Raw genomic sequence first — 24,703 nt, 5'->3', positions numbered from 1 at the left:
AGTTTCGGCCTCAGCATCAGTCCTTCCAATGAATATACAGGACTGGTTTCCTTGAGGATGGACTGGTTGGATCTCCTTGCAGTCCAAGGGACTCTCAGGAGTCTTCTTCAACACCACAGTTCAAAAGCATCAATTCTTTGGTGCTCAGCTTTCTTCACAATCCAACTCTCACATCCATACATGACCACTGGAAAAAACCATAGCTTTGACCAGACAGATGTTTGTTGGCAAAGTAATGTCTCTGCTTTTTAGTATGCTGTCTAGGTTGGTCATAGCTTTTCTTCTAAGGAGCAAGCATCTTATAAGTTCATGGCTGCAGTCACCATCTGCGGTGATTTTGGAGTCCAAAAAGTCCATTGTTTCCCCATCTATTTGCCATGAAGTAATGGGACCGGATGCCATGATCTTCATTTTTTGAATGTTGAGTTTTAAGCCAACTTTTTCACTCTCCTCTTTCACTTTCATCAAGAGGCTCTTTAGTTCTTCTTCACTTTCTGAAGGGTGATGTCATCTGTGTATCTGAGGTTATTGATATTCCTCCCAGCAATCTTGATTCCAGCTTGTGCTTCATCCAGCATTGTGCATATTGTGTAAAAAAGAAAAAGGTGAGTGGTACTGTCTAGAGTTGCACAGTGCACAACCTGCCCCACCATTCACAGCAGCCATGTCACTCATGAAGTCTCATTGCAAGCTTTGCAGATATGGAATTCTTTTCACATTTTAAATTGATTTCATATGCATTTGGTCCTCATAACAGTTTTATGAGATTGCAGGGACAGTGTCATTTTCCCCAGACTACAAACGAGGAAACCTAGTCCCAGAGAGGAACTGGGACTGTTCTACATGGTTAACACGATGAGATTAGGACCCAGAACTGGTAGCTATTGATTCAGGGCCATTTCTACCAGCAATTCACTTAACCCAGCCTTTCGAGAACACCTCTTGGTGCAAGAGACAGGCTACTGGGGAGTCACTGGGAGCTAAGAGGCCTCTTCTCTCCCTACCCCGAATATGTCTTTACCATGGCCTACCCCTTCACCTTGGCCAGCCTGCCTCCTTCGTGTCCCTCCTCTTCCATCCCCAGATTTGAGCGGGAGCAGAACGACACCTTCATCATGGAGATCCTGGACATTGCCCCATTCACCAAGATGAGGATCCGAATTGACGGCCTGGGCAGCCGGCCTGAGTGGTTCCTGGAGAGGGTAACATGGCGGGACCTTCACCTTCCCTTCCTCCCACTGCCCACCCCTACTTCCTGCTCCTTTGGGTTGTCAGCGGGGTTCGTTAACATGCAAATGTCACCTTAGAAGGTTGTTACCTGAGTCTGCCCCAGATAATATGCCCCTGGATGTGAATTAATCAGGGAACATAGTTTTATTTATTTGTACCCAGTCAAAACTGAATGAGCTGCCAGGGAATACAGCGTGCCTGGTCAGTGTAATGTGGACAGAGATCAGTGGGAGCTTCCTGGAGGGAGCAAGTTGGGAGGAGTGAGAGGGGAGCAGCAGGAACTGGGTGGTGAGGTTCCCATGGTGGGAACACAAGGCAGATGGTAGGGAGGCTCCCGGTTCCCCCACGGTCTCAGTGAGCAGGCTGCCTCTTCTTCTCTGAGCCGTCCTCTCATCCCTTATCCATCAAAGGCCATCTGTCCCGAGTCCCCTGAGGCTCTGCTCCCCTTGTCCAGCTTTTAGCAGGCTTTTCTTGAGCCAATAATACAGTGTTCCCTCCAAGGACAATCTGGCGAACTTGGGTCCACAGTCCTGGGGAGGCTGTGGCTGAAAGTGGTTTGGTTGGTCTATTTTTATGTCATTAATCCAGCAGAGATTCCTGGTGCACAGTTATAGGCCCTCCTTGGAAACGTATTTACATGAATTGCCCACTTCCAGCTCACCAAGTAAAGTTAGTCACAGCAGGGGCTTCAGACTCCATGCCAGGCCCGCAGGGTAGGGTCTTGTCCTAGAGAGGACCCTTTCCTCATGCCTCAAGTCTAAGAAGAAGTTGTCTCAGGCCTGGCATAGTGGGTTCCAGGGTCCAGACAAGGGGCCGCATTAGTGGCTGGGCAGTTGGTGGGGGTGAGGGAGGTGTTCACACACTGGCGGTCTCCCTGCCCAGATCCTCCTGAAGAACATGAACACGGGAGACCTGACCATGTTCTACTACGGAGACTGGCTGTCCCAGCGGAAGGGCAAGAAGACGCTGGTGTGCGAGATGTGTGCCGTCATCGACGGGGAGGAGATGATGGAGTGGACATCCTACACCGTCTCAGTGAAGACCAGTGATGTCCTGGGTGAGTCGGGGGTGGGGCGCTCCCTTCTGTGTTCACTGCCCACTCACCCTGCCCTTCTCAAATTCTGGCTCAGGTCCCAAGCTCTGGTCAAGGCATTTTTCTTTGGTTAGCCTTTCAAAAGTAAGGCCAACTCATTTTCACAGAGTGTCATCTTCTACAAAGTATTCGTCCCCATGACTGATGTGGCTCTGTCCTTTCTGCATCAGGAAAATGGGAGAAAACGGTGCAGGAGTTTGGCTCAGAGACCCTCAGTCCTCTGCTGCCTCCTGAAACCCCTCAGCCAAGTGCTGTTCAGCATGGCTGCCCTTGGGCCCCTTCCCACATCCCTGTGCTTGGCCACCATCTTCTGTGCCGGCTTTGGCCTGGGATCTTAGGATAGGGTAAGTCCCTGAGCCCACGTGTGAGTGACATTCGAGTGCAGCAGTGACAGCGAGGCTGTAACAGAGGCTGGCACAGGTGTACCAGGTGCTGGGAACCTACAGGAGGGCACCTTCCCTAGCTGGAGATCAGGGGCAAAAATCAGGGAGGGCTTCCCAGAGGTGGTGCCAAAGTGCAACCAGAAAGACAAACAGAAGCCGGTGAGGCAGATGGGACGCCAGAGGAAGGGCCTTTCAAGCAAAAGCACCAATGCGTGCAGAGGCCTGCAACTGAAAGGGAAGCAGTGTGTGCTGCCTCCATCCCCTCAACCAGTTCTGTCCCCTGGGAGCTGGTGCAAGGACCCAGCAAACTCACTCACAGTACCTATAAATGGCAGTGAGGGATCCCCACTTGGCCCTGCTAGTTCACACTTTCAACAGGGAAGCTCTCCGGGCACAGTGATAGGCACCTCTTGCAAATGAAGCCAAAGAAATGAAGCTTTCCTAAATTGGCAGCTCAGGCATACATGCTGGGTCAGGACAGCTGGCAAGGCACCAGATTTGTGGCACTTCCTTTCTTCCTAAGAAAGAAGATTTCACTCTCTTTGCTCAAAGTTCCAAGTGTTCACTCATTTTCAAGTCCCTCATCCCTTCATGATGCGCTCTCAGAAAGTAATAAGTTCATTGATAATCACGGGGTATGTATCAGAAAAGTTTCAAGGGGTCATCTCTCCCAGAAGCCTTTTCTTTCCAACTGGGTCACTGCTTCTATTTGGCTTAAGCAGGCAATGAGCAGCTCTAGTGTAGAATGTCAACCAGAGGGAGATGTGGGGACAAAGAACTTTCACATTGTATAGGAAGGTGTTTATTTCTAAACTGTAAAGCCAGTTTACATGGCGTGCCTTTAAGGATGGGTATATTTCCGCAGAATACATGAGTTCTTGTACCAAACCATCCACGCCTGCTAACCAGGACCCCAGTTAGCCCAACAGCATGTACAAGGCTCAAACGTAAGAGGAAGGATAGAGATGTAGACCTGGGAGCTCCAGGACACTGACCAGCCGTTTCTGACCTCATCCCTGGCTTTGACAACCCTGAACTGGCCCACATGCACCCCTGGCTTCTCCCTGGATCCCAAGAGTGAGGCCAGAGCAAGAGGGCTGTGATTCAGAGAGGCCAGAGCCCTTGTCTTGTGCACCCCAGGAGCGGGCACCGATGCCAACGTGTTCATCATTATCTTCGGGGAGAATGGAGACAGCGGGACCCTGGCCCTGAAGCAGTCAGCCAACTGGAACAAGTTTGAGCGGAACAGCACCGACACGTTTAACTTCTCCGACATGCTGAGCCTGGGCCACCTCTGCAAGCTGAGAGTTTGGCACGACAACAAAGGTAGCTCAAGGTCAGGGTGGGGGAGGGCAGGCCGCAGCTCTTCACCTAAGCCCCTGCCCATCTCTCTGGCAGCGTGTGGATCCTTCCACCCCGGGGGTGGCAGGAAACCGGAAACAGTAGATTGCTACCATTTCGATGTTTCCATCAGTTAGAAGAGCCGGTGTTTCGCGACAAATATCAGTCCCTCCTTCTCACACCCCCCATCCCAGGGTAATGAGTAGCTCTTACTTTTTCTGAGATATCAGGGCATTAATTCTACTCAGTTCAGACATTAAAATTAAGAGGGGTGTGGGGAGGAAAGGGCTATATCACCAAATTCCCTTCGGATGAATTTTCCATAAAGGATTATGCTTGTTTAGTTATAATAGCAAATCTAAAATTAGTCAAACTCAGTTATAAATATGAATGATGGGATAGGATATAAGCCAAACAAGAAATTTATCTTCAAAATGCCAAAGGAACACTTTGTTGCATCTGTAATTGTGATGAAGCTCATGTTCAATATTTCTTTCATTACTGCTTTGTTGTCGTCAGGCTGCTATGAACATTTTATTTCTGGCTTTGGGCCATTATGTTATACATTATACAATTGGAACACAGTTGTTAAATACTAAATGTTACCTCCTTAAGACACATTATTTTCTTGATTTATGCCATTCTAACTCACCCTCTTGTCTTCCATTGAAACTGGCTTTGACAAGGCAATTCACTCAAATCCTGTTCCAGTCTTCTCTGAGTCTCCCCCACAAGTGGCCCAGAGGTGTCCTGACTGTTGTATTGTCCTTACTTCTTTAGATCCTGGCAGAGAACCAATGTGTCTGTCATGGTGACTGATGAAGCCTAATTTGGCAGCTTTAACATGCATTAAACAATTAAACATGTTTTCCATAACATGGGATAAGCTCTGATTAAACACAGAGAAAGCTCTCAGTCTTCAGAGCAATAAAATAATGAAGATTTGCACAGCCCTCAACTTTCAAATCTCAGTGTACCCACTCAGTCATTCACTGAGGGAACATTTACAGCGTTCGCTATGTGCCTAGTGCTCTGTTAAGTACAAAAGATACAAGCACTTGACCTTTGTGACAGTCTTGTGAATGCTTGCCGCAGAAGAACTTTATCATCTCTCTTTTCTACAACCAAGGAATATTGAGGCCCTGTGAGGTTTGAACAACTTACTCAGAAACACACAGCAAGAAATAAACATAACCGAAACTCAAATCCAAGTCTTCTGATGCTTTTTCTAGTAAACTCTGCTGGGGGCCAGCCCATCCTGCCAGTTCCATTCTGCCCAGCCAATGGGCCAATAGGTCAGAGAAGAAAAGATGAGGAGATGAGGGCAGCTTCTTCTACCTCTGTTCACTATGTCCTCCATACATATTGTCAGGGCATTGGAGGAGGATGTCTTCTCCAGAAAAGTGAGAGGAGATGCTTATTCCTCACCTGTCCATTCATTGTCCTTATAAGTCTATGTAAAGAAACATATTTGCAAAGTATTCTCAGAATATCGCTAATGAATCTTTATTCTTTCCTAACAAAGAGACAAAACAAAATCCCTGAATTCTTTCTCACCCTCTCATTATCCGTTATGATTGTCTTAGACTTAGTAGGAGGTTGGCTGGTAGCTGAAAGTCTGACAGTTATGAGTCAGATTTATTAAGATCATCTTTTGCCCCAGAGAATTCAAAAGATCCGGATAAGCCGCTGCCCATGCCACTCAACAAATGAGTGTCAGGACAATCGCTTCAGTGTTTGATCAGGCTGCCATTGGCTCAGTAAAAGCACTGAGCCCCATTGTGTGTCTAATTAGAGTGATTTGACAGAGCAGATTGATGAGGGTGGGTGGAGATGAGGTCTGTCTACCCTAGCTTCCAGGCGTAGTTTCCTGTCGCCGTGTCCACACCAGAGGCAAACCACTGTTCAGGAAGTATATTCCCAGGAAGTGTGCCCCTTCCCTAATCAGAAAGAAGTACATTTCACTTCTGCACTGATACACACACTGGCAAGGCATTACTCTTGAGGGCAGGGGCCTTGCCTCATCCATATTCATCTTCATAAAGGTGCCTATGGCAGAGTGGAAACTCTTTAAATCTTAACTTAGTTGAGACTCCATGCCCTCCCACCCCCAGGAGAGAGCTGTGAAATACCAAGACCACAGCCCCTACCTCAGGAGCAACAGAGAAGCAAAGAGACTAGAACCTTGAGAAGGCAGAAATATTATTCCCAATGAGTCTGAACAATCCCCTCAAGGTTCAACCACAAGATGGGATCAGAGGTCGAGCAGCTACACCTCCTGGTCAGGTCAGAGAACTGGGTAGGGGAGAATTCCATGTAGACCATGATGACCTCCCTCACTTTTCTAAGACGGGAAGGCAATGTTAGGGTCATTTTTTATTTAAGGCCACTTTTAATATGAAGATTTCACTCTTCATATTAAAGTGAGGGTGAAGGGATGACCAGAAAGACTGAGGATGCCCTTATTAAAGATCACAGTTCTAGCTGCACACTCTACAGTCTTTGGAGTCATGTGTCTGTCCAGGGTGCTGACTTCACTCCAGCTTCTCTCAACTCTGGACTTTATCACTTGTTTCTAAGGTCTCCACCTTGGAGGCTGACTATTTTCAACCTAGACTGTTATAGATTTCTCTCAAGCTTGGCAAAATGGTTCAAACTTCCATACATTTCATCCTCAAGTCACAGCAATAAAAAGCAGATAATTGTTGATCCAAGATAAGAGTTCATCTCTGTCTCCTGCCTTCAAAAGCTGCTATCTCCAACTCCATATTATCTAACTCCACCTGACTAAACACCTGAAAGCCTACTGGTTCTTTGTCGCTTGGATGACTGTTCCTGTTGCTGCCCACACCTCAAAATCTGCCTTATTCTTTCTCAATCTGTTTCTCATCACAGACTTTCCAGAGTTCTCTTGGGCACTTGTGTTCTGTGTTGTATCCCTCCTTCCAAAGTATCTAGGAAAGCAAAGACTGACATATTTGAGAAAAGTGTTCCAGAAAGTCAAGCAGTAACATTTCAGGAGTCAGGGATAATGTTTGTCTTTAGTGATGGCTATGTATCCCTCCTTTGGGGCTTCCCAGGTGGCTCAGTGGTAAAGAATCCACCTGCCAATGCATAAAACACAGATGACATGTGTTTGATCCCTGGGTTGGGAAGATCTCCTGGAGTAGGAAATGGCAACCTGTTCCAGTATTCTTGCCTGGAAAATTTCATGGACAGAAGAGCCTGGTGTGCTACAGTCCATGGGGTCACAAAGAGTCAGACATGACTGAGCACACACACCATCCATTGTCCATTCATCATAGCTTTGCTCTACAAAGTTTCTGTAAACACTGAACCACTGCTGCTAAGAAAAACACAAGGTTAGGTTCCTGCAATCCTCTGATCACACATTTTCATCAACCAGTCAGTGCATAACCTTATTTTCTGTTGGGGAGGGGGCTTTCCTGGTGGCTCAGACAGTAAAGTATTTGCCTGCAATGCAGGAGACCCAGGTTTGATCCCTGGGTTGGGAAGATCCCCTGAAGAAGGGCATGGCAACCCACTCCACTATTCTTGCCTGGAGAATCCCATGGACAGAAGACCCTGGCGGGTTACAGTACATGGGGTCACAAAGAGTCAGAGCAACAAACACACACTGTTTAAAGATACTTCATATGGTATATATTGTTGATTTATTAACAGTGAACTCATGGCCATCAACACTATTGATGAGGATAAAGGAAAGTTATATGGCAAATCTATTTTCCCTGTAAGGCACATCACAGCCTGCTTGCACTTAGAAACACTAGACAGTTCTTTAGCACTATAACATAAAAATGTAAAAAAAAAACCCCACAGCACTAAGTAGATAACAAAAACACTTGTTCATAGTGTGAGAGCTGAAACAGGACTCAGAGCACCATCTTGTTTAACCTCAACTGGCAACATGTGAATTAGCGCAAAATTTTTTTTGCTGCTCTGCACATGTCCGTGTATAACTGTGAAAGGACTGTGAGTATTGATTTTAGAGCTACACATAAATTTTGTCAAGTAGGTGAATTTGCAAATATGGATACAGAAATAATAAGGTTCAACTTGATCTGTCCTTGAAAAGACAATATTTGAGCTAAGACCTAAAGAATTGATAGGAGTAGACATTTGGTGAGGTGTGGTGTTTATCAGAAATGAAGTGTGTTTGAAGCAGAATGAATAGAAAACATAAAAGCTCTAAAATATAAGAAAGACTGATATGTTTCAGAAATGAAAGCACAGTTCAGAATGACGACAAAATAGGGAATGGGTGTGGGATCTAGAAAGTAGACGAGCATCAGGCCATGCAAGGTATTATAAGTCTTGTCAAGGATTGGGTCTTTATCCTAATTGTCCTGAGAAGCCATCAAAGGATCTCAGAACAGTAGTTATGTAGGGAAGATTATCATAGTGTCCGTGGGGAATAGGTTAGATGGAAAAGAAAGCAAACTTCAAAAGACTGGCTAAGAGATAATGGGAGATAACGATGCCCTGCACAATGATGGTAGCAGTGGGGAATGGAGAAAATGTAGAAAGATTTAAGAAATGCTTAAGCAGAAGGCTTATTAAAGGATTGGCTGAGAAGGAAAGTTGGCAAGAATGGTAAGGCTGCTAGAGGAGATTCTTCATCCTGACATGTTTAATTTAAAGGTCTGGGAGACATCTAGGAGTGATGGCTAGTAACAGTTGGGTCTGGAGCTCAGGAGTCAAACTAGTTGGGACATACTGATCTGAGATATTGATCTAAGAGTTGCTAGTGCAGAGACATCACTGAAGCCATGAGAGTGGGGAAATGAAGCTTCAGAAAAACAAGAGTGACCAAGAGCAGATTCTTGAGTACCCTCATGTTTGAGGTTAGAGAATAGAAGGGAAGGCAGAGGAGAAGGAGGAGGAAAGGGAGAGGGAAATGGGTTGCCTCAACATTTTTTCACTTCCTAAAGGAATATGTTCAGGGAGATGGACCCTACCTATGAAACTATTGAGGACTGTTCACTGACCATGAAACCCAAAAATGTGGTGTGTTGGTTCATGATGCCAGAGTTTCCTGGGCATAAATTTAATAAAAAAGCTATGAAACCACATTTTTTTTTCAAATAGCAAAGCAATTTAAACTATTTTAAATGTTTATTTCTTCCTAGCAAATTCCCATAATCCCTTGTGAGAAATTTTGTTATGCAGCCAAACATTTAAGTCACTGTCACAGGGAGAAAGGAGGGAAGATAAACAGTCTTCCGTCCTTTGTGGATTCATGTTTATAAGATACAAATGTTCATCATTGCCTCTTAAGTACTCCTCCTCCTCACCTCCCACACACAGAATGTCAGGGAAACTTTCTCACCAATCTCACTCTCTTTGTTTGCTGGTCCTTTTTGAGATGTGTAATTGCCTTTTTATTCCTGATTGTTACAGTCCATCCAGTGAATGGTATGATATGTATGAATTTGCAGCAATGAGAAGTCTCCAAGATGAACATCCATTTAAAAAGTTTTCTTTTCACTCTCTTCTCTTTCCTAGCTCTGCCATGATTACATCTCCCTGTTTATGATGAACAAACTTTCTGATGGACTAACCTCCTCACAGAAAGTTTTTCCTATTGCCTTACCTTACTTAAGCCCTCTCCCTGAATAGTCATCATATTTGTAACTACATGCTCAGTCTGGCTCCCTTACTTAACTAGCATCTCCATTCATTACTCTTCCCTAATGCCCCTGGGGGGGCAGTGTAATGCAGTGGGGGCTTAATATAGAATTTATTTAATACCTCTGTTTCAAGCCCTCATATACCAACCCTGTTTTCTTATGCCTTTACCACAGGGAACCCACATTTCTTGTGGATCAAAATTTTTCCTTGTATCTTAATACTTTCAAAAAGTGGGTCCTGGTCATGAATTTCAGGGTCATCACTAGGTCCTATAATAATGGCTTTTCCCACTCCTTGGACACTATGCATATATCTAGACTTACTCAGCTTTCTACTTTCATTTTCCTTCTCTGCAAAAACTCTACGCTCAAATTTATCTCATCCACGTCAAAACCCTGAAAGGAAAGGGAGACAGTTCAGCACCTTGGACAGCTCTAAAACCATCCACCCATCGTTTCTTGCTACTGCTTTGGTTTAGATTGGCCTTGAAGTACAAAACAACGCAGGGCAAAGACTAACAGAGTTTTGTCAACAGAACACACTGGTCATAGCAAACACCCTCTTCCAACAACACAAGAGATGACTCTACACATGGACATCACCAGATGGTCAATACTGAAATCAAATTGATTATATTCTTTGCAGCTGAAGATGGAGAAGCTCTATATAGTCAGCAAAAACAAGACCTGGACCTTACTGTGACTCAGATCATGAGCTCCTTATTGCAAAAGTCAGACTTAAATTGAAGAAAGTGGGAAAAAAGACTAGACCATTCATGTATGACTTAAGTCAAATCCCTATGGTTATACAGTGGAGGTGACAGATAGATTTAAGGGATTAGATCTGGTATACAAAGTGCCTGAAGAACTATGGACAGAGATTCTTAACATTGTAAAGGGAGTGGAGACCAAAACCATCCCCTAGAAAAAGAAATACAAGAAGGCAAAGTGGTTGTCTGAAGAGGCTTTACAAATAGCTGAGAAAAGAAGAGAAGTGAAAGGCAAGGGAGAAAGGGAAAGATATACCCAGCTGAATAATTGGAGATATCAAGGAAACATTTCAGGCAAGGATGGGCACAATAAAGGACAGAAACGGTAAGGACCTAACAGAAAGAGAAGAGATTAAGAAGAACTGGTAAGAATACACAGAAGAATGATACAAAAAATTCTTAATAACCTGGATAATCATGATGGTGCGGTCACTAATCTAGAGTCAGACATGCTGGAGTGTGGAGTCAAGTGGGCCTTCAGAAGCATTACTACGAACAAAGCTAATGGAGATGATGGAATTCCAGCAGATCTATTTCAAATCCTAAAAGATGACGTTGTTAAAGTGCTGCACTTGATATGTCAGCAAATTTGAAAACTCAGCAGTGGCCACAGAGACTGGAAAATATCAGTTTTCATTCCAATCCCAAAGAAGGGCAATTCCAAAGAATGTTCAAACTACTGTACAATTTACGCTCATTTAACATGCTAGCAAGGTTATATTCAAAATCCTTCAAGTTAGCCTTCAGCTGCACATGAACTGAGAACTTCCAGATGTACAAACTGAGTTTAGAAAATGCAGAGGAACCAGAGATCGAATTGCCAACATTTGCTGGATCATAGAGAAAGCAAGGGAATTTCAGAAAAATATTTACATCTGCTTCATTGATTACGCTAAAGCCTTTGACTATGTAGATCACAACAAACTGTGGAAAATTCTGATGGGAATACTGTAATACCTTACTTGTCTCCTGAGATACCTGTATGCAGGTCAAGAAGCAACAGTTAGAACCGGACATGGAACAGTGGACTGGTTTAAAATTCAGGAAGGATTATGACAAGGCTGTATAGTCTCAAATTTGTGTGAAGACTGTGCATGCATACTAAGTTACTTCAGCCATGTCTGAGTCTTTGTAACCCTGGACTGTAGCCTGCCAGGCTCCTCTGTCCGTGGGATTCTTTAGCCAAGAATACTGGAGTGGGCTGCCATGCCCTCCTCTGGGGGATCTTCCCAACCCAGGGATCAAGCCATGTCTCCTATGGCTCCTGCATTGCAGGTGGATTCTTTCCCTGCTGAGCCACTGCAGAAGCCCTATATGCAGATTACACCATGCAAAGCCAGACTGGATTTATCACAAGCTAGAGTCAAGATTGCTGGGAGAAACATCAGCAACCTCATATATGCAGATGATACCACTCTAGTGGCAGAAAGTGGAAAGGAACTAAAGAGCTTCTTGATGAGAGTGAAAGAGGAGAGTGAAAAAGCTGGCTTAATGCTCAACATTCAAAAAACTAAGATCCTGACATCCAGTCCCATTACCTCATGGCAAACAGAAGGGGGGAAAGTGGAAACAGTGACAGATTTTATTTTCTTGGGCTCCAAAATCACTGCAGACAGTGACTGCAGCCATGAAATTAAAAGACATTTGCTCCTTGGAAGGAAAGCTATGACAAACCTAGACAGTGTATTGAAAAACAGAGACCACTTTTCCAACAAAGATCTGTATGGTCAAAGCTATGGTTTTTCCAGTAGTCATGTATGGATGTGAGAGTTGGACCATAAAGAAGCCTGAGTGCCAAAGAATTGATGCTTTCGAACTGTGGTGTTGGAGAAGACTCTTGAAAGTCCGTTGGATTGCAAGGAGATCCAACCAGTCAATCCTAAAGGAAATCAATCCTGAATATTCATTGGAAGGACTGATGCTGAAGCTAAAGCTCCAGTACTTTGGCCACCTCATGCGAAGAACTGACTCATTGGAAAAGACCCTGATGCTGGGAAAGACTGAAGGCACGAGGAGAAAAGCACAGCAGAAGATGAGATAGTTAGATAGCATCACTGACTCAATGGACTTGAACTTGAGCAAACTCCAGGAGATACTGAAGGACAGGGAAGCCCGGCATGCTGCAGTCCATGGAGTCGAAAAGAGTGGAACATGACTTAGCAACTGAACAACAACAACTTTGGTGTCAATGCCAGGCTCTTCGAAGAGCTTGATTCCTCCCTTATTCCTCTGATTACCTTTGGTCTCCTCATCACTCTTGGACTTAAAGAAATTCCAAGTCACTGATGTTATCTTCTTCCCTTTGTAAGCAGAGAAGTGACCTCCTTGTCGACAACTAGACTTTGGATTTGAAAGCAGGATCCTGTCATTGGCAAAAACAGAAAGATTTTTGTGTCTTCAATGAGCCCAAGTGGTTGGGATACTATGATCAGAAGAGGACCAAGATTCTGTGCCTAATTTCCTCTTTATAGTAACTTTTTCCTCCAAAGATGAAAGTTTAAATGTTTAATACAGAGCCATACCTAATCCCTTTATTTTTTTCATGCCATTGACTTTTGAAGAAACAGTGCCCAATGATCTATAAAATTTGCACACTCTGGACCTGTCTGCTTGCCTATTTATGGTGTCATTGCTTCCTCGTTCCCCATATTTCCTACAATCTGAAAGTCAGCTGTAAAGACTTGATTAGATCCAGGTTCGACATTATTTGGCAAGAATACTTTATATGTGGTATCAGGGCTACTTTAAAATGAGACTTGTGTACTTCATATTACATCACAGCCGTCTCACACTTACTGACGCTCACGTCTAATGGTGAATCCAGGGCAGACTGCTTGATCCCTCCATTGTAAACTTTCCCATCACTCTGCATCTAATGGCTTCTCAGTGATGATCAGGTAGAGTTACAAATGATTTTCTAATTGTTATTTCTTATCCACTTATTAGCTGGAATTCTTCTGTAAAAAAAAAAATTGTCCCTCAGGCTATTTGATTACCATGAAATATAGTTCATAGATGAAAATCAAGATAAATGACTAATTCTTCCCCTTAATTCCAGTTACCCAGATAGCTTTTATAATACTGAACAAATTATAACAAGAGTATTTATTTTCTAATTCATCTTTTTCCTCTTGCTTTCTTCCTCTGAAATGAAAACTCTAATACATTTTCTTTTGAATAATATAAATTCATAGAAATATATAGGATCTCGGAAATCATGTATTTTAACCCAGTTACTTTGCTCAAGTAAGGAAGCTGAGGCACAGAGATTCTATAATGTGTTCAGTTTGGTGGGTTTGCTGAGAATGGAGTCTACAGATCTCCCAGACCCAGGTGTGTCACTCTGGGCATCCTATCTTGAATGATGTACATGAGAAAGTATTTGTGGAGGGATACTAGCTAGATTCTGTATATTCTTTAATACCTAGGACTCTGTGATGGCTCCATATCACATTTCAAACAATCTATTTATCTTTTTAAAGAAATTTTGTTTACCCACATGGACTTTAGCTTGCCAGAGTTATTTTTTAAAGAAATTACTTGAAGAAATAAATTATCTATTCAAGCAATATTTTAAGGGTTTGCACTGAAATTAAAAAAGCTGAGAGATCACTATAGAAAGTAAATGTAATTTATCAATTCTGTATTTATTGAGCACTAAGTCAATACACCTGTGATGTAATCAAGAAGTTTAAGACATAACTTCCACACCTTAAAATCAAACTAGAGAAGTCTCACACGCACACACACACACACACACACATACAATCACTATAAAAGAGTTCATGTTCATGACCTCACTAGAAAACATTTATTTCCCAAGCCATCTTGGGCAACTGTTCATGGGCAAGTGAATAAACAGATGATGAATGCCATGGGACTGGGGAGTTTGGAGGGTCTCATGGAGGAAGTGAAGCCTAAGTTGTCCAGAGGGTAGGTGGGAATTTAGGGCAGGGAAATAACTTGAAGCCTTAATGAAGATGAAAGATACAGCTAAGTGATGCTGAATAAATCCATCTCACTGGGATGGAGGAGTTGCCTTAGGAGTCTTCCTTACTGAGGCAGGAAATGAGGTGGATGGAGTCAGGATGAAGAAGGCCGTATATGTGTAAACACAGGATTGGACCGTTTTCCCCATCAGATATGGAAGGCCACTGAGGAATCACAGGTAGCAGATAGCATGATGAAATCCAGGCAGTTAGTCTCCCTCCTATTTGGAGTCTGCTTTCTCTTGGCTGGAAAGATTAGGGCCCTATGCTCCTTCAATTTTTTTTTTTATTGGTGGAAAATTGCTTTACAATTTTGTGTTGGTTTCTGCCATACAACAATGCGAATCAGTCATAATTATACATATATTCCTTCGCTCCTGGGCCTCCCTCCCCAGCCCCATCCCACCCTCTCCACACCATCTCCCCCCTACTGTCAGGTCATCACAGAGCACCAGGCTAGGCTCCCTGTGTGTTTAGCAACTTCTTGCTATCTATTTTATACCTCATTCAGTTTTTAAGCTTTTTTTCTTATAATAAACCTTGGAACATTTGGGATAAAATAATTTCACTAGGACAGACCATTGCTCCCTGGTGGGGCTTTGGATTATGTTTCCCCTCCACTCATAGAATGTTACCACCAGTGTCCTTCCTTGTTCTTCCCTATTTAATAATCGTGCACTCATCCATTCAATAAACATTTATTGAATAATGTGCTAAGCATTGCTCTAGGCACTAGAATATAGTGGTGGATATCAGGCAAGACTCCTGCTCTCATGGGGCTTACAATCTAGAGAAGACAGACAGTATAGACAACGTGCAAGGAAATAAATCCAAAATTATTTCAGACTGTGAAATGGGTGTACGTTGTGATAGCAAGTAACTGGGGATGGGGAAGCCTCTGCAGATTGGAAAGGTCTTCCCAAAGACAGGACATTTGATCTGACACCTCAGTGATGAAACACTGTGGGTATTCAGAGCCTAGGGTATATTGTTGCAGGCAGACAGAAAATGTGCAACATTTCCATGACAAGACTGGATTTCATATATTAAGGTACTAAAAGGTGTACGTGAAATATAGTAAGTAAAAATGCAAGTAGTATGAGATGAAATCAAAATGGAAAGGGGCCAAGTCACGTCAGTTCTTACGGTTGTTAATGAGCTGTTTGCAGTTATTCTGAGAGTAATGAGGAGCCATTGAACAGTTTTCCATGAGAAGTAGCAAAATCAGACCTGCTTTATGATTTCAAAAGATCACTATAATGCATGTAGAAGGGTAGTAATTATAACATTGCATGTAGAAGTGGAAGTTTGCATAACAACTCATCAATTAGGACAACACAGAAATTTTCTTGTGTGTGCATACAATGGAATACCATGCAACTATGAGAAGGGATGGACAGATATTTATGTACTGATATAGACTGTGAGTGAAAAGCTAAGATGTCAGACAGTGTGCAACGTTTGCTATCTTTGTGTAAAAAGATAAAGTAGGACTCTGAAAGAGCAGATTCTGTAAAGACATGGATTCTCTAGTGGTGGGATTAAGATGGTTCCCTATTGATCTATGATGGTAGTGATGTCATATGACATCAGCCTTCCCAGAACTGCCTCTTCTCGTGTGTGATAGGTTCTTAGTGTAGAAAGTCATGGTAGGATCCCTGTTAATCCCATCCAGCATTTCCAAAACAAGGCAATTAAATAATCAGTGAGCATGAAGCTAAGAGTGAAGTGTATTTATCTTACAATGGTTGGGGTTAGTCTGCTATTTACCATGGAAGGAGTTCCTTTGCAGAATCAAACTTGAAAAGAGAGCTGAAGATGGGGTGAGACCATGCCATGCCTTCAGAGGAGAGAGGAAACGGGGGTGCGGGGAAGAGAGCAACCTGCTAGCACGCAGCAGGGCAACCCGGGTCGGGCTGCCTCCTCCTCCGGCTGTCTTCACCCGCACGCTGGGGCCCTGGGTTGCCTGAGGATAAAGCTAAAGGCAGCCCAGAATCCACCCTTCCATCATCCCACTGCTTTTCTCTGTCACCGCCATGCCTGGAGCTCTAGAAGTAAATTCGGGAGTGAAACCTGCCCAGGATATAGAGCAGAGTGAGTCTGTTATTTCCACTTAATACTGTGCTGGGCTGTGCTCAGTTGCTTAGTCATGTCCAACTCTATGTGACCTCATGGACTGTAGCCCACCAGGCTCCTCTGTCCACGGGGATTCTCCAGGCAAGAATACTGGAGAGAGTTACCGTGCCCTCCTTGAAGGATCTTCCCAGCCCAGAGACCAAACCCAGGTCTCCTGCATTGCAGGCAGATTCTTTACCAGCTGAGCTACCAGGGAAGCCCCCACTTATTACTAACCATTTGTTATTTACATTTTGAATTTAAATAAAACTTAAAATATGCATGCAAAAAAATTCTTTGTTGATAAAATAACACCACTTTTTAACTCAACAGAACCACTGTAAAATTTAACTTGTTCTAGGACTCGCTGATTTCTACTTTCAGTAAAGACCTATGTTTGAAAACATATGAAGTACCTTTTACACCAGGAATGAAGCTATACTAGGACTGCCAGTATGTGTGCTCTGCCCGTGAGCCTTAATATCTGCTTCCTGTGGACTGGGTGACTGGAAGCGTGTGTCCATCTTTGTGTGTCTCTGTGCTTATAACCCTTGAGATCAATGGCAAGATCTAGAGATGTCGCTTCGGGCAGTGTCTGATCCTCCTTCACCATTATTGAAATGGCTTTTTGTTGGAGACACTAGGACTGCCCTTCCAACCCCAAGTGGCATAAGAAGGCAAGATGTGAAAGTAAAACATATACATGCCTTCCTTGTAGCCTTCTGCACATACGATGGACACACAGAGATCCTCTAAGAGTTCCTGAACCCAAGTTAAGGATTCTGCAAAGAGAATTATTGTGTTGGCCAATAATATCTTATGGAAAAACCTAAACAAACTTTTTGGCCAACCCAATCTATTCTCTAGGCTAGAGGTATCTCAGAGATCATCTAACCCAACCCCTCATTTCATCAACACAGAGACAAAGGCCCAGAGAGGACAGAGAACTTGTCCAGGGCCACACAGCCAGCAGATGTAGGGAGCAGAAGTCTGAAAGGGGAGGATGAGCCCATTTAGCCTCCAACCCCGTGTCTCTATTTTCAGGGATATTTCCTGGCTGGCACCTGAGCCATGTTGATGTGAAGGACAATTCCCGCGATGAGACCTTCCGCTTCCAATGTGACTGCTGGCTCTCCAAGAGTGAGGGCGACAGGCAGACAGTCCGTGACTTTGCCTGCGCCAACAATGAGATCCATGACGAGCTGGAGGAGACCAGTACGTGGGGACACCGGTGGGCCCTGCTTAGATGCAGCCTGGGCAGAGGGAAGGGGGAACAATGTTGGAAAATCTAAAGGAAGATCTCTCATAGCTGGAGGGGAATCAGATGCCCAATGAAAGAAATAACATTGCAGCAGTACATAAGTAAACACCCTAAGTGTTGCTTTGTGAACCTGAGACAGCCAAGATACTGGTGCCAGCTCATGGCCCCAGATCACAGGGACTTATTAGGTAGCAAGAAAACCCACAGGGGACAAGCCTACCCTGGGCAGTTTGATGTGATGCTCTCTCTGGTTTAATTTTTTGTTGTGGACTCTCTCCAACTGATGTCTATGGCAACAGCCACCAACTCCGGCCTTCCTGAAAACAGAATGTGTGGGGAGCCAGCATCTCCACTGACAGCTTTCTCTTTGGCTCTTTCCTCAGGGCATGTGCAAAGGGAAAGAGTAATTGGTCCCTAAGGTGGATGGCCATCAAGAACCAGGGAGGTGTCTCTTTAATACAGATGCCAGTATCTGGGTCCAACAGATTTGATGAAGGCTTATCAATAGCAGAGCCTGATGTAAAGAAACGATTTTCCAACCTTTTCGTACTGCAGCTAGCTGGTTACTGTAACACTAGCTGCAGTAAGACTTAAACCCATAAATCTCAATAGCTAAATACAACAAAATCTGTTTCTCACTGATGTAATCAGTCCAGTGTGGGTGTTTGGCAAGAGGCCTTCCACACTGTGATTCAGGGGCCCAAGCTCTTCTCACCTGTCTGCCATTTTCAACATGTGGCTCCCACATTTCTTGAAGAGGGAAAAGAGCTGGGAGAAGGCACACTCCATACTTTCTTAACACATTAACTCACATTCTGAGTCATGTGGCTCTACCTAGATGCAAGGGCACCTGGGATTGTAGTACCTGGCTGGACAGTTGCCCCGGGCAAGCTCTGTACATCACGAAAGGGAAGCATGGATGCTTGGTGGAAAGCCACAGAGCCTTCTGCACCATGCCATCCAAACTGCCCAGTGATGGACTCAGCTGCTTGGAGACGGCTGATCACTGATGGTACTGGGAGCATTCAGACAAGGGCCAACCACTCATCTGTCAGCCTTCATGTATGAGGGTGCCTGCCCTAATTCAGAGTGTGAACTCCCAGCGTCTCTAATTGTACTTACTGGGGGCCCACTTTTATTTTAGATGCTATGAACCATGCACCCTGCTTTGTGATTGTTAGTTTCCTTATACTGAACTGTGCCCATCTGTGTTATCCCTACACAGCTATAAGCTCCCAGAGGTCAAGGACAGACACACTCTGCAGGCTTTTGGACTTAGTAGGTGCACAAATCATAAGAGCTCAGCAAATGAAGGTTGTTTTTCCTTGGGGCCTCACAATCTCATTAGTGGTGGAGGCTAATGCATAATTGCTAACATGAGCAATAAAGGCTCCTGGGGCCCTTGGCGTTCAGGGGAGGAGAGATTTGTGAGGTTGGGAGCATAACCACGGAGTTTCCTTCACAGATTTCCCGCCAAACAGCTTGCTAAGACCTGTGGAATTTGGGTTGGTAGGGAGCTTGGTAGAGGGGAAGCAGTACTTGCATTAATTCCAGAAGGATGTGTGTGAGACAGAGATGGAAGGGCAGGGACACCAAGCCCAGGAATGGTTTGGATCAGTCTGTCATTATGAGGAGCCTGCAGAGGGCAGGGTGCCCAAAGGCCAGTGACACCCATGCCCGCAGATGGAAGCTTATCCTAGGGAGAGCCAGGGATACAATTCAAGCCAATCATACCAACCTCAGCATCTTTAATCAAGTGACACAGCCTGGTGTGGGTTCTGGGACACAGTAATGAATAGGGCAGAGATCCTGCCCTCATGGCACTTACAGTCCATGTCTGGTCCCCAGGGGCATCTCTGGGCACTCGACTTATAAGAATAAACACTCTCTCATATCTGAACAGAGCTGCATGTGTGTGAAGGTGCTCCACACATTCCCTGTTCTCACTAGATCCTCACCACCCTACGCCCACCCTATGACCTGCATAGGGGCAAATTCACCTCTCTATATCCTAGGTATGGAAAACCATAAACCAGAAAAGTGAAGCAATACACCAAAGACTTAGCCACAGCCAGTAGGACTCATATGATTCCTGATTCCTAGATGAGGACTCCTCAGGTTGCTGTGTCATCCTCGGGCCTGGCTGGTGCTCCAGATTGATCAACTACCGCACCTTGTCTAGCATCCTGTTTGCTGCCTTCACCTCCAGTTCTTGTTAGCAATTTCAGAAGCTGCTCCCCATCCTCTGTAAGCATCAGCCTCTGTAGGTGATTCCAATGTGCAGGCAAAGCAGAAAACCACTGGCAACTTTTAAATAATACTGTTATTTGGGTCTCACCCCAGAGATTCTGTGTTAAGTCCTGCAGTAAGAGCATGTGCTTATGTGTGCATATGCATGTATGCAACACACACACACACACATACATGACACCTAGGAGAACAAAAAAATATCTCTCTGGGGCATGCTGTGTGCGTGCTAAGTCACTTCAGTCGTATCCAACTTTTTGCCGCCCCATGGATTGTGTAACCCACCAGGCTTTTCTGTCCATGGAATTCTCCAGGCAAGAATACTGGAATGGGTTGTCATGTCCTCCTCCAGGGGATCTTCCCAAGAAGATGCAGGGATTGAACCTGCATCTCCTGCATTGGCAGGCAGGTCCTGAACCTCCTGGGAAGCCCCCTCTCTGGGACATCCTCCAGCAAGACCAATGCCTCCCCCTTCTACAGCCCCCTTCCTTCTTATCCACCCCTACTTGAAGCCTTTTCAGGCTGCTCAGTCAGCCTTATCTGCGACATTTCCAGTTCTGATACAATCAAGCTTGATGACCAACTCCCCAGGTTGGAGGACTCACTGCTCCACCAGACAGCTCTGTTTAAAAATTCATCTTTATGATTATATTCTTGAAGCTACTATCCATTGGCAGTCCCAACAGAGGCAAACAGAAAACTTCAGGAGTCGTCAGGACTTGGTTGTACATGCCCAGACCCCAGCCCTAAGCTGGCTCCAGGAAAAAGGGAGCATGTCGGTGCCCAGAACTTGGAAGTTTCAGGTGGAACTGGCTGGGGCTTGGCTCTCTCCAGAGGCTCCAGTGATTTCAGTATGTCCTTGTCCCCTTTTCCTCTCAACTGTTTCTTTCTCTACATCGTGGGAAGATGGTGGCTGGTACCCCCAACCCCGTAGCCTTCTAATTGAACGGCTTTGGTGGAAGGGAAGAGAGCATCTCGTAAGGAATAATTCTGATTGTCCAGATCTGGGACTCTCATGCAAAACCACATGGGAGGAACTTCCAGAGCCAAAAAGGGTCCTGGCAACATAAGATGGGGGAGGTGATGTGGAGCAATAAGCTGCAGGTGCCCACTGGATGCCCAGGTGTCCTCTGGTGGTGCTCCTCAGTGCCTTGTGCCCCTGCTGTCCTGGCCTCAAGGCAAACACCTATCTGTTCAGGAGCTGCTCGTGTGAGGTGGGTTGGATCTGCTCGGTGCATCCTGGGCTTCTGGTTCACCTCTGTCTGCAGATACCACACCCAGAGCACAGGCCAGATGTCAAGGGCGGACGGCTCTGCTCTCTCCTGTCCTGCCACATTCATGCCCACTAAGCCCACAGTGTCTTTGTTAGTGGCCCCTTCATGTCAATGACTTGCATGGTGGCTACAGAGCCACTTTCTCCAGCCGGACTCCTCCCATGGGGGTGTTGGCTCTGGGGTGAGCCTCATGTGGATCCCTGCTAGGCTGGGCTCCTACCTGCCCTATTCTGTCAGGTCCCTGGTCCTCCTCTGTCCTTTCCTCCCAGCAGGCTATAAACAAAGCTGAAAGTCATGCCTTCCAAATTTTTATCAAGTCATTGATGAAATGACTTTTCCAAGGTGGAAATAGGCTGATTGAAAGACCGTTGATGCAACTGGCCACATTTGTTTTTAATCCATCTGAATGTCCTCACTTACACGCCTTCCTTCTCTGCCTTGTCTTTGGGGCCATGAGGAGAGAGCTGGTTGTGATCCACATGCATGTCCTCCTTGAGCTGACTGCAGGAAGAAAGTAGGTTCCTAGTGCTCCCTGCTTTCTTCCCTGGGCGCTGGCGGTCCATTTCCTCTACAGTGAAGGATCCACTTTGAATTCACAGGTGTCTGGTTTGCAGAAATACCTTACCCTCCCTGTGTTGGCTTTGAGCCTCGAGCCATGACTCATTCATTTCATGTCCTGGTGCTGTGAACGGTTGGGCCTGCAGAGACAGGTTCTTCTTCCAGGGCTGTGCTCACTGTGAATCTCCTTCCCTATCCTGGGTTCTTTGCCTGGATGCCCTCTATCTATGACTTGAGAGAAGTTACAAAGGCAACAGGTCACTGAGAGGCTGGGGTTGACATTACATTGAGCTGTAGACACAGCCATCCCTTCTAATTGTCTTTATCACATTTCCGAGATAAAAGCACAGAAATCAAACTATCTCTTTGGATCTGGAATCCCAAATCCTCAGTGACTCACTAACTGCAGGAAGACAAATATTGTGTCCTCCTGTGTGCCAGCTCCATCCCAGCTGGTCCGTGGGGAGTGGGGCTGGATCTCTTGGATCTCCTGGATCTCAAGCCCCGCCCCTGCCCTCCAGTATCTTTGCTTATGCTCCTTCCCCTCCCCCGCTCCTAGAGCATCCCTCGGTTCTCTGTTGATCACAATCATGAATCTTCTTCGAGGCCAAGCTCACACACTGCCTTCTTCATGGAGCTTACTGCGATGAGCCCAATCATTCATTATTCACTCAACAACTATTTATTGAATGCCTATGTGCCAGGCACCATTCTGGTCACTTGGGGTCTATAATGAGCAAAACAAAGACCCTTGCCCTCATGGAGCTACATTCAGGTGGGAGGGGGGCATACAGTAAGCAACAAAGTGATAACCGCTTAGCATATTAGATGGAGAAGGCAATGGCACCCCACTCCAGTACTCTCACCTGGAAAATCCCGTGGATGGAGGAGCCTGGTGGGCTGCAGTCCACGGGGTCGCTAAGAGTCGGACACGACTGAGCGATTTCACTTTCACTTTTCACTTTCATGCATTGGAGAAGGAAATGGCAACCCACTGCAGTATTCTTGCCTGGAGAATCCCAGGGGCAGGAGAGCCTGGTGAGCTGCTGTCTATGGGGTCACACAGAGTCGGACACGACTAAAGCGACTTAGCAGTAGCAGCAGCAGCATATTAGAAGGTACTAGGTAAGGGAAGATGATAGAGCTCAGTAGAGCAGGCTGGAGCCCTGGGGAAATTGGGTTGGAATTTGGTTAGGGTGGTCCCTGAGAAGGGGACATCTGAGTAGGACAGGAAGGAGTGAGCCAGGTCAACATGGATGGAGGTGGGGAGAGAAAGGGGATGAGCCGCAGACAGAGCTCTAAGGCAGGAGCAGGCCTTGTCCTCCTGGAATAGCACAGAGGCCAAGCAGAGCGTGCAAGGGAGGGGGAAGGTGCTGGAAGGTGAGGTTGAAGATGTGACGGGAGCCAGATCCACACTCTCCTCCTTGGTACTTGCGCCCTTTGCTGCAGGTTATTCTGTTCCATTGTATAGTCAGTGTGTTTCCCTCTGGGGCCAGAGATGAGTGCTAGGGTCACCCAGAGTTTAGCCCAGTCCTGGCACTAGACACCTGCTTAACAAATGAAACAGTGCTGACCTGCTTGTGGAAACTTCAGGGGAGGGAGATTGTGACACTAAGCTAGACACCAAAGTGAGGGCTGAGACAATACAGAGGCTGTTTGCCAGAGAAAGTTCCAGGCTCTTCTAGAGTCTCTCCTGCCTGGATCTTCCCCTCCCCTTTCTGTAGCTGGGCCCTGCCTCTCCTCCCTTCTCTTTGCTCCTGATCTTCACTTTGCATCTCAGAGACTCCTCCATCCCTGAGAGCCAGGCCCCAGCATCCCTTGGGAAACTCATCCCCTCCTTGTGGTTTGCCGCTAAATCGAGGCAGGCTCTGTTGACAGTGCCTGGATCGTAAGGATTTTAACCTGAGCCCCAGCCCCCGCACTTAAGGCTGTGGTCTCAGACCAGATGTAGGACCTGAAGGGAGAGGTGGGTTTGCTTCTGCCCCAGTGGTGGGTGCCGCCTCCCCTCTGCTGACCGTCTCCCACTTTCTCCACTGCAGCCTACGAGATCATCATAGAAACCGGCAACAGAGGCGAAACCAGGGAGAACGTCTGGCTCATCCTGGAAGGCAGGAAGAATCGGTCCAAAGAGTTTCTCGTGGAGAATTCTTCTAGACAGCGGGCCTTCAGGAAGTAGGAAGAGGGGGTGCCCACAGGGGAATGGGGATAAGTGGGGTGGGTAAGAGGGGGACCCCAAGAGCCAACCCTTTTAGTTGGGGCCATAAATATACAAATGGGCCTAACCAGCAAGAACATACTGAGTACCTACTGTGTGTCAACGCCATTCCAGCTCTAGGGACACAACAGGAGCTTTATAAAAGGGAAGGGAGAAGACTGTCATTTAAGAGAGACTAGAATCTAATTGTTCCAATGACTCGAAAAAAAGGATAATTATGTAATATGATAGAAGTGCTAATTATGGCCACAATGGCAATCATAGTACAATATAAAAATGTTTCAGATTCATATGTTGTACACCTTAAATTTGCACAATGGTATATGTCAAATGTATTTCAATTTTTTAAAACTTAATGCAAAACTACAACAAAAATCACTGAATTAATTACAGCAAGTCCACTATGCGGCAGGACTGGGAATCACACAGATGTTATTCCACATCCATGCAAATGAGGAGCTCACAGCCTACTTGAAAAGGGAGACAGTCACCCGTAAAAACGCAAATAAGACAGCATGTAATTCAGTTCTAGTGAGAAGTAGGGAGGGAGGGGAGAGCCTTTAAGATGCTTCATAG

At 45.4% G+C, this 24,703-nt stretch overlaps 1 protein-coding gene across 1 annotated transcript in view; it reads left to right on the top strand.

Annotated features, from left to right (window-relative positions):
• Positions 1 to 24,703, top strand: part of LOXHD1 (lipoxygenase homology PLAT domains 1) — a 123,682-nt gene that overhangs the window by 88,885 nt on the left and 10,094 nt on the right. Inside the window, exons 23-27 of the mRNA XM_070778996.1 lie at positions 1,085 to 1,202; positions 2,113 to 2,287; positions 3,847 to 4,032; positions 17,617 to 17,787; positions 23,952 to 24,084. Coding sequence (XP_070635097.1) covers positions 1,085 to 1,202; positions 2,113 to 2,287; positions 3,847 to 4,032; positions 17,617 to 17,787; positions 23,952 to 24,084 — 783 coding nt within the window. The remainder of the gene's footprint in view (positions 1 to 1,084; positions 1,203 to 2,112; positions 2,288 to 3,846; positions 4,033 to 17,616; positions 17,788 to 23,951; positions 24,085 to 24,703) is intronic.

The sequence above is a fragment of the Bos indicus genome, chromosome 24 (assembly GCF_029378745.1).
Source record: "Bos indicus isolate NIAB-ARS_2022 breed Sahiwal x Tharparkar chromosome 24, NIAB-ARS_B.indTharparkar_mat_pri_1.0, whole genome shotgun sequence".
NCBI classification, from domain to species: domain Eukaryota; kingdom Metazoa; phylum Chordata; class Mammalia; order Artiodactyla; family Bovidae; genus Bos; species Bos indicus.
The sequence above is the reverse complement of the archived record's forward strand: the minus strand, read 5'-3'. Positions and strand labels throughout refer to the sequence as shown.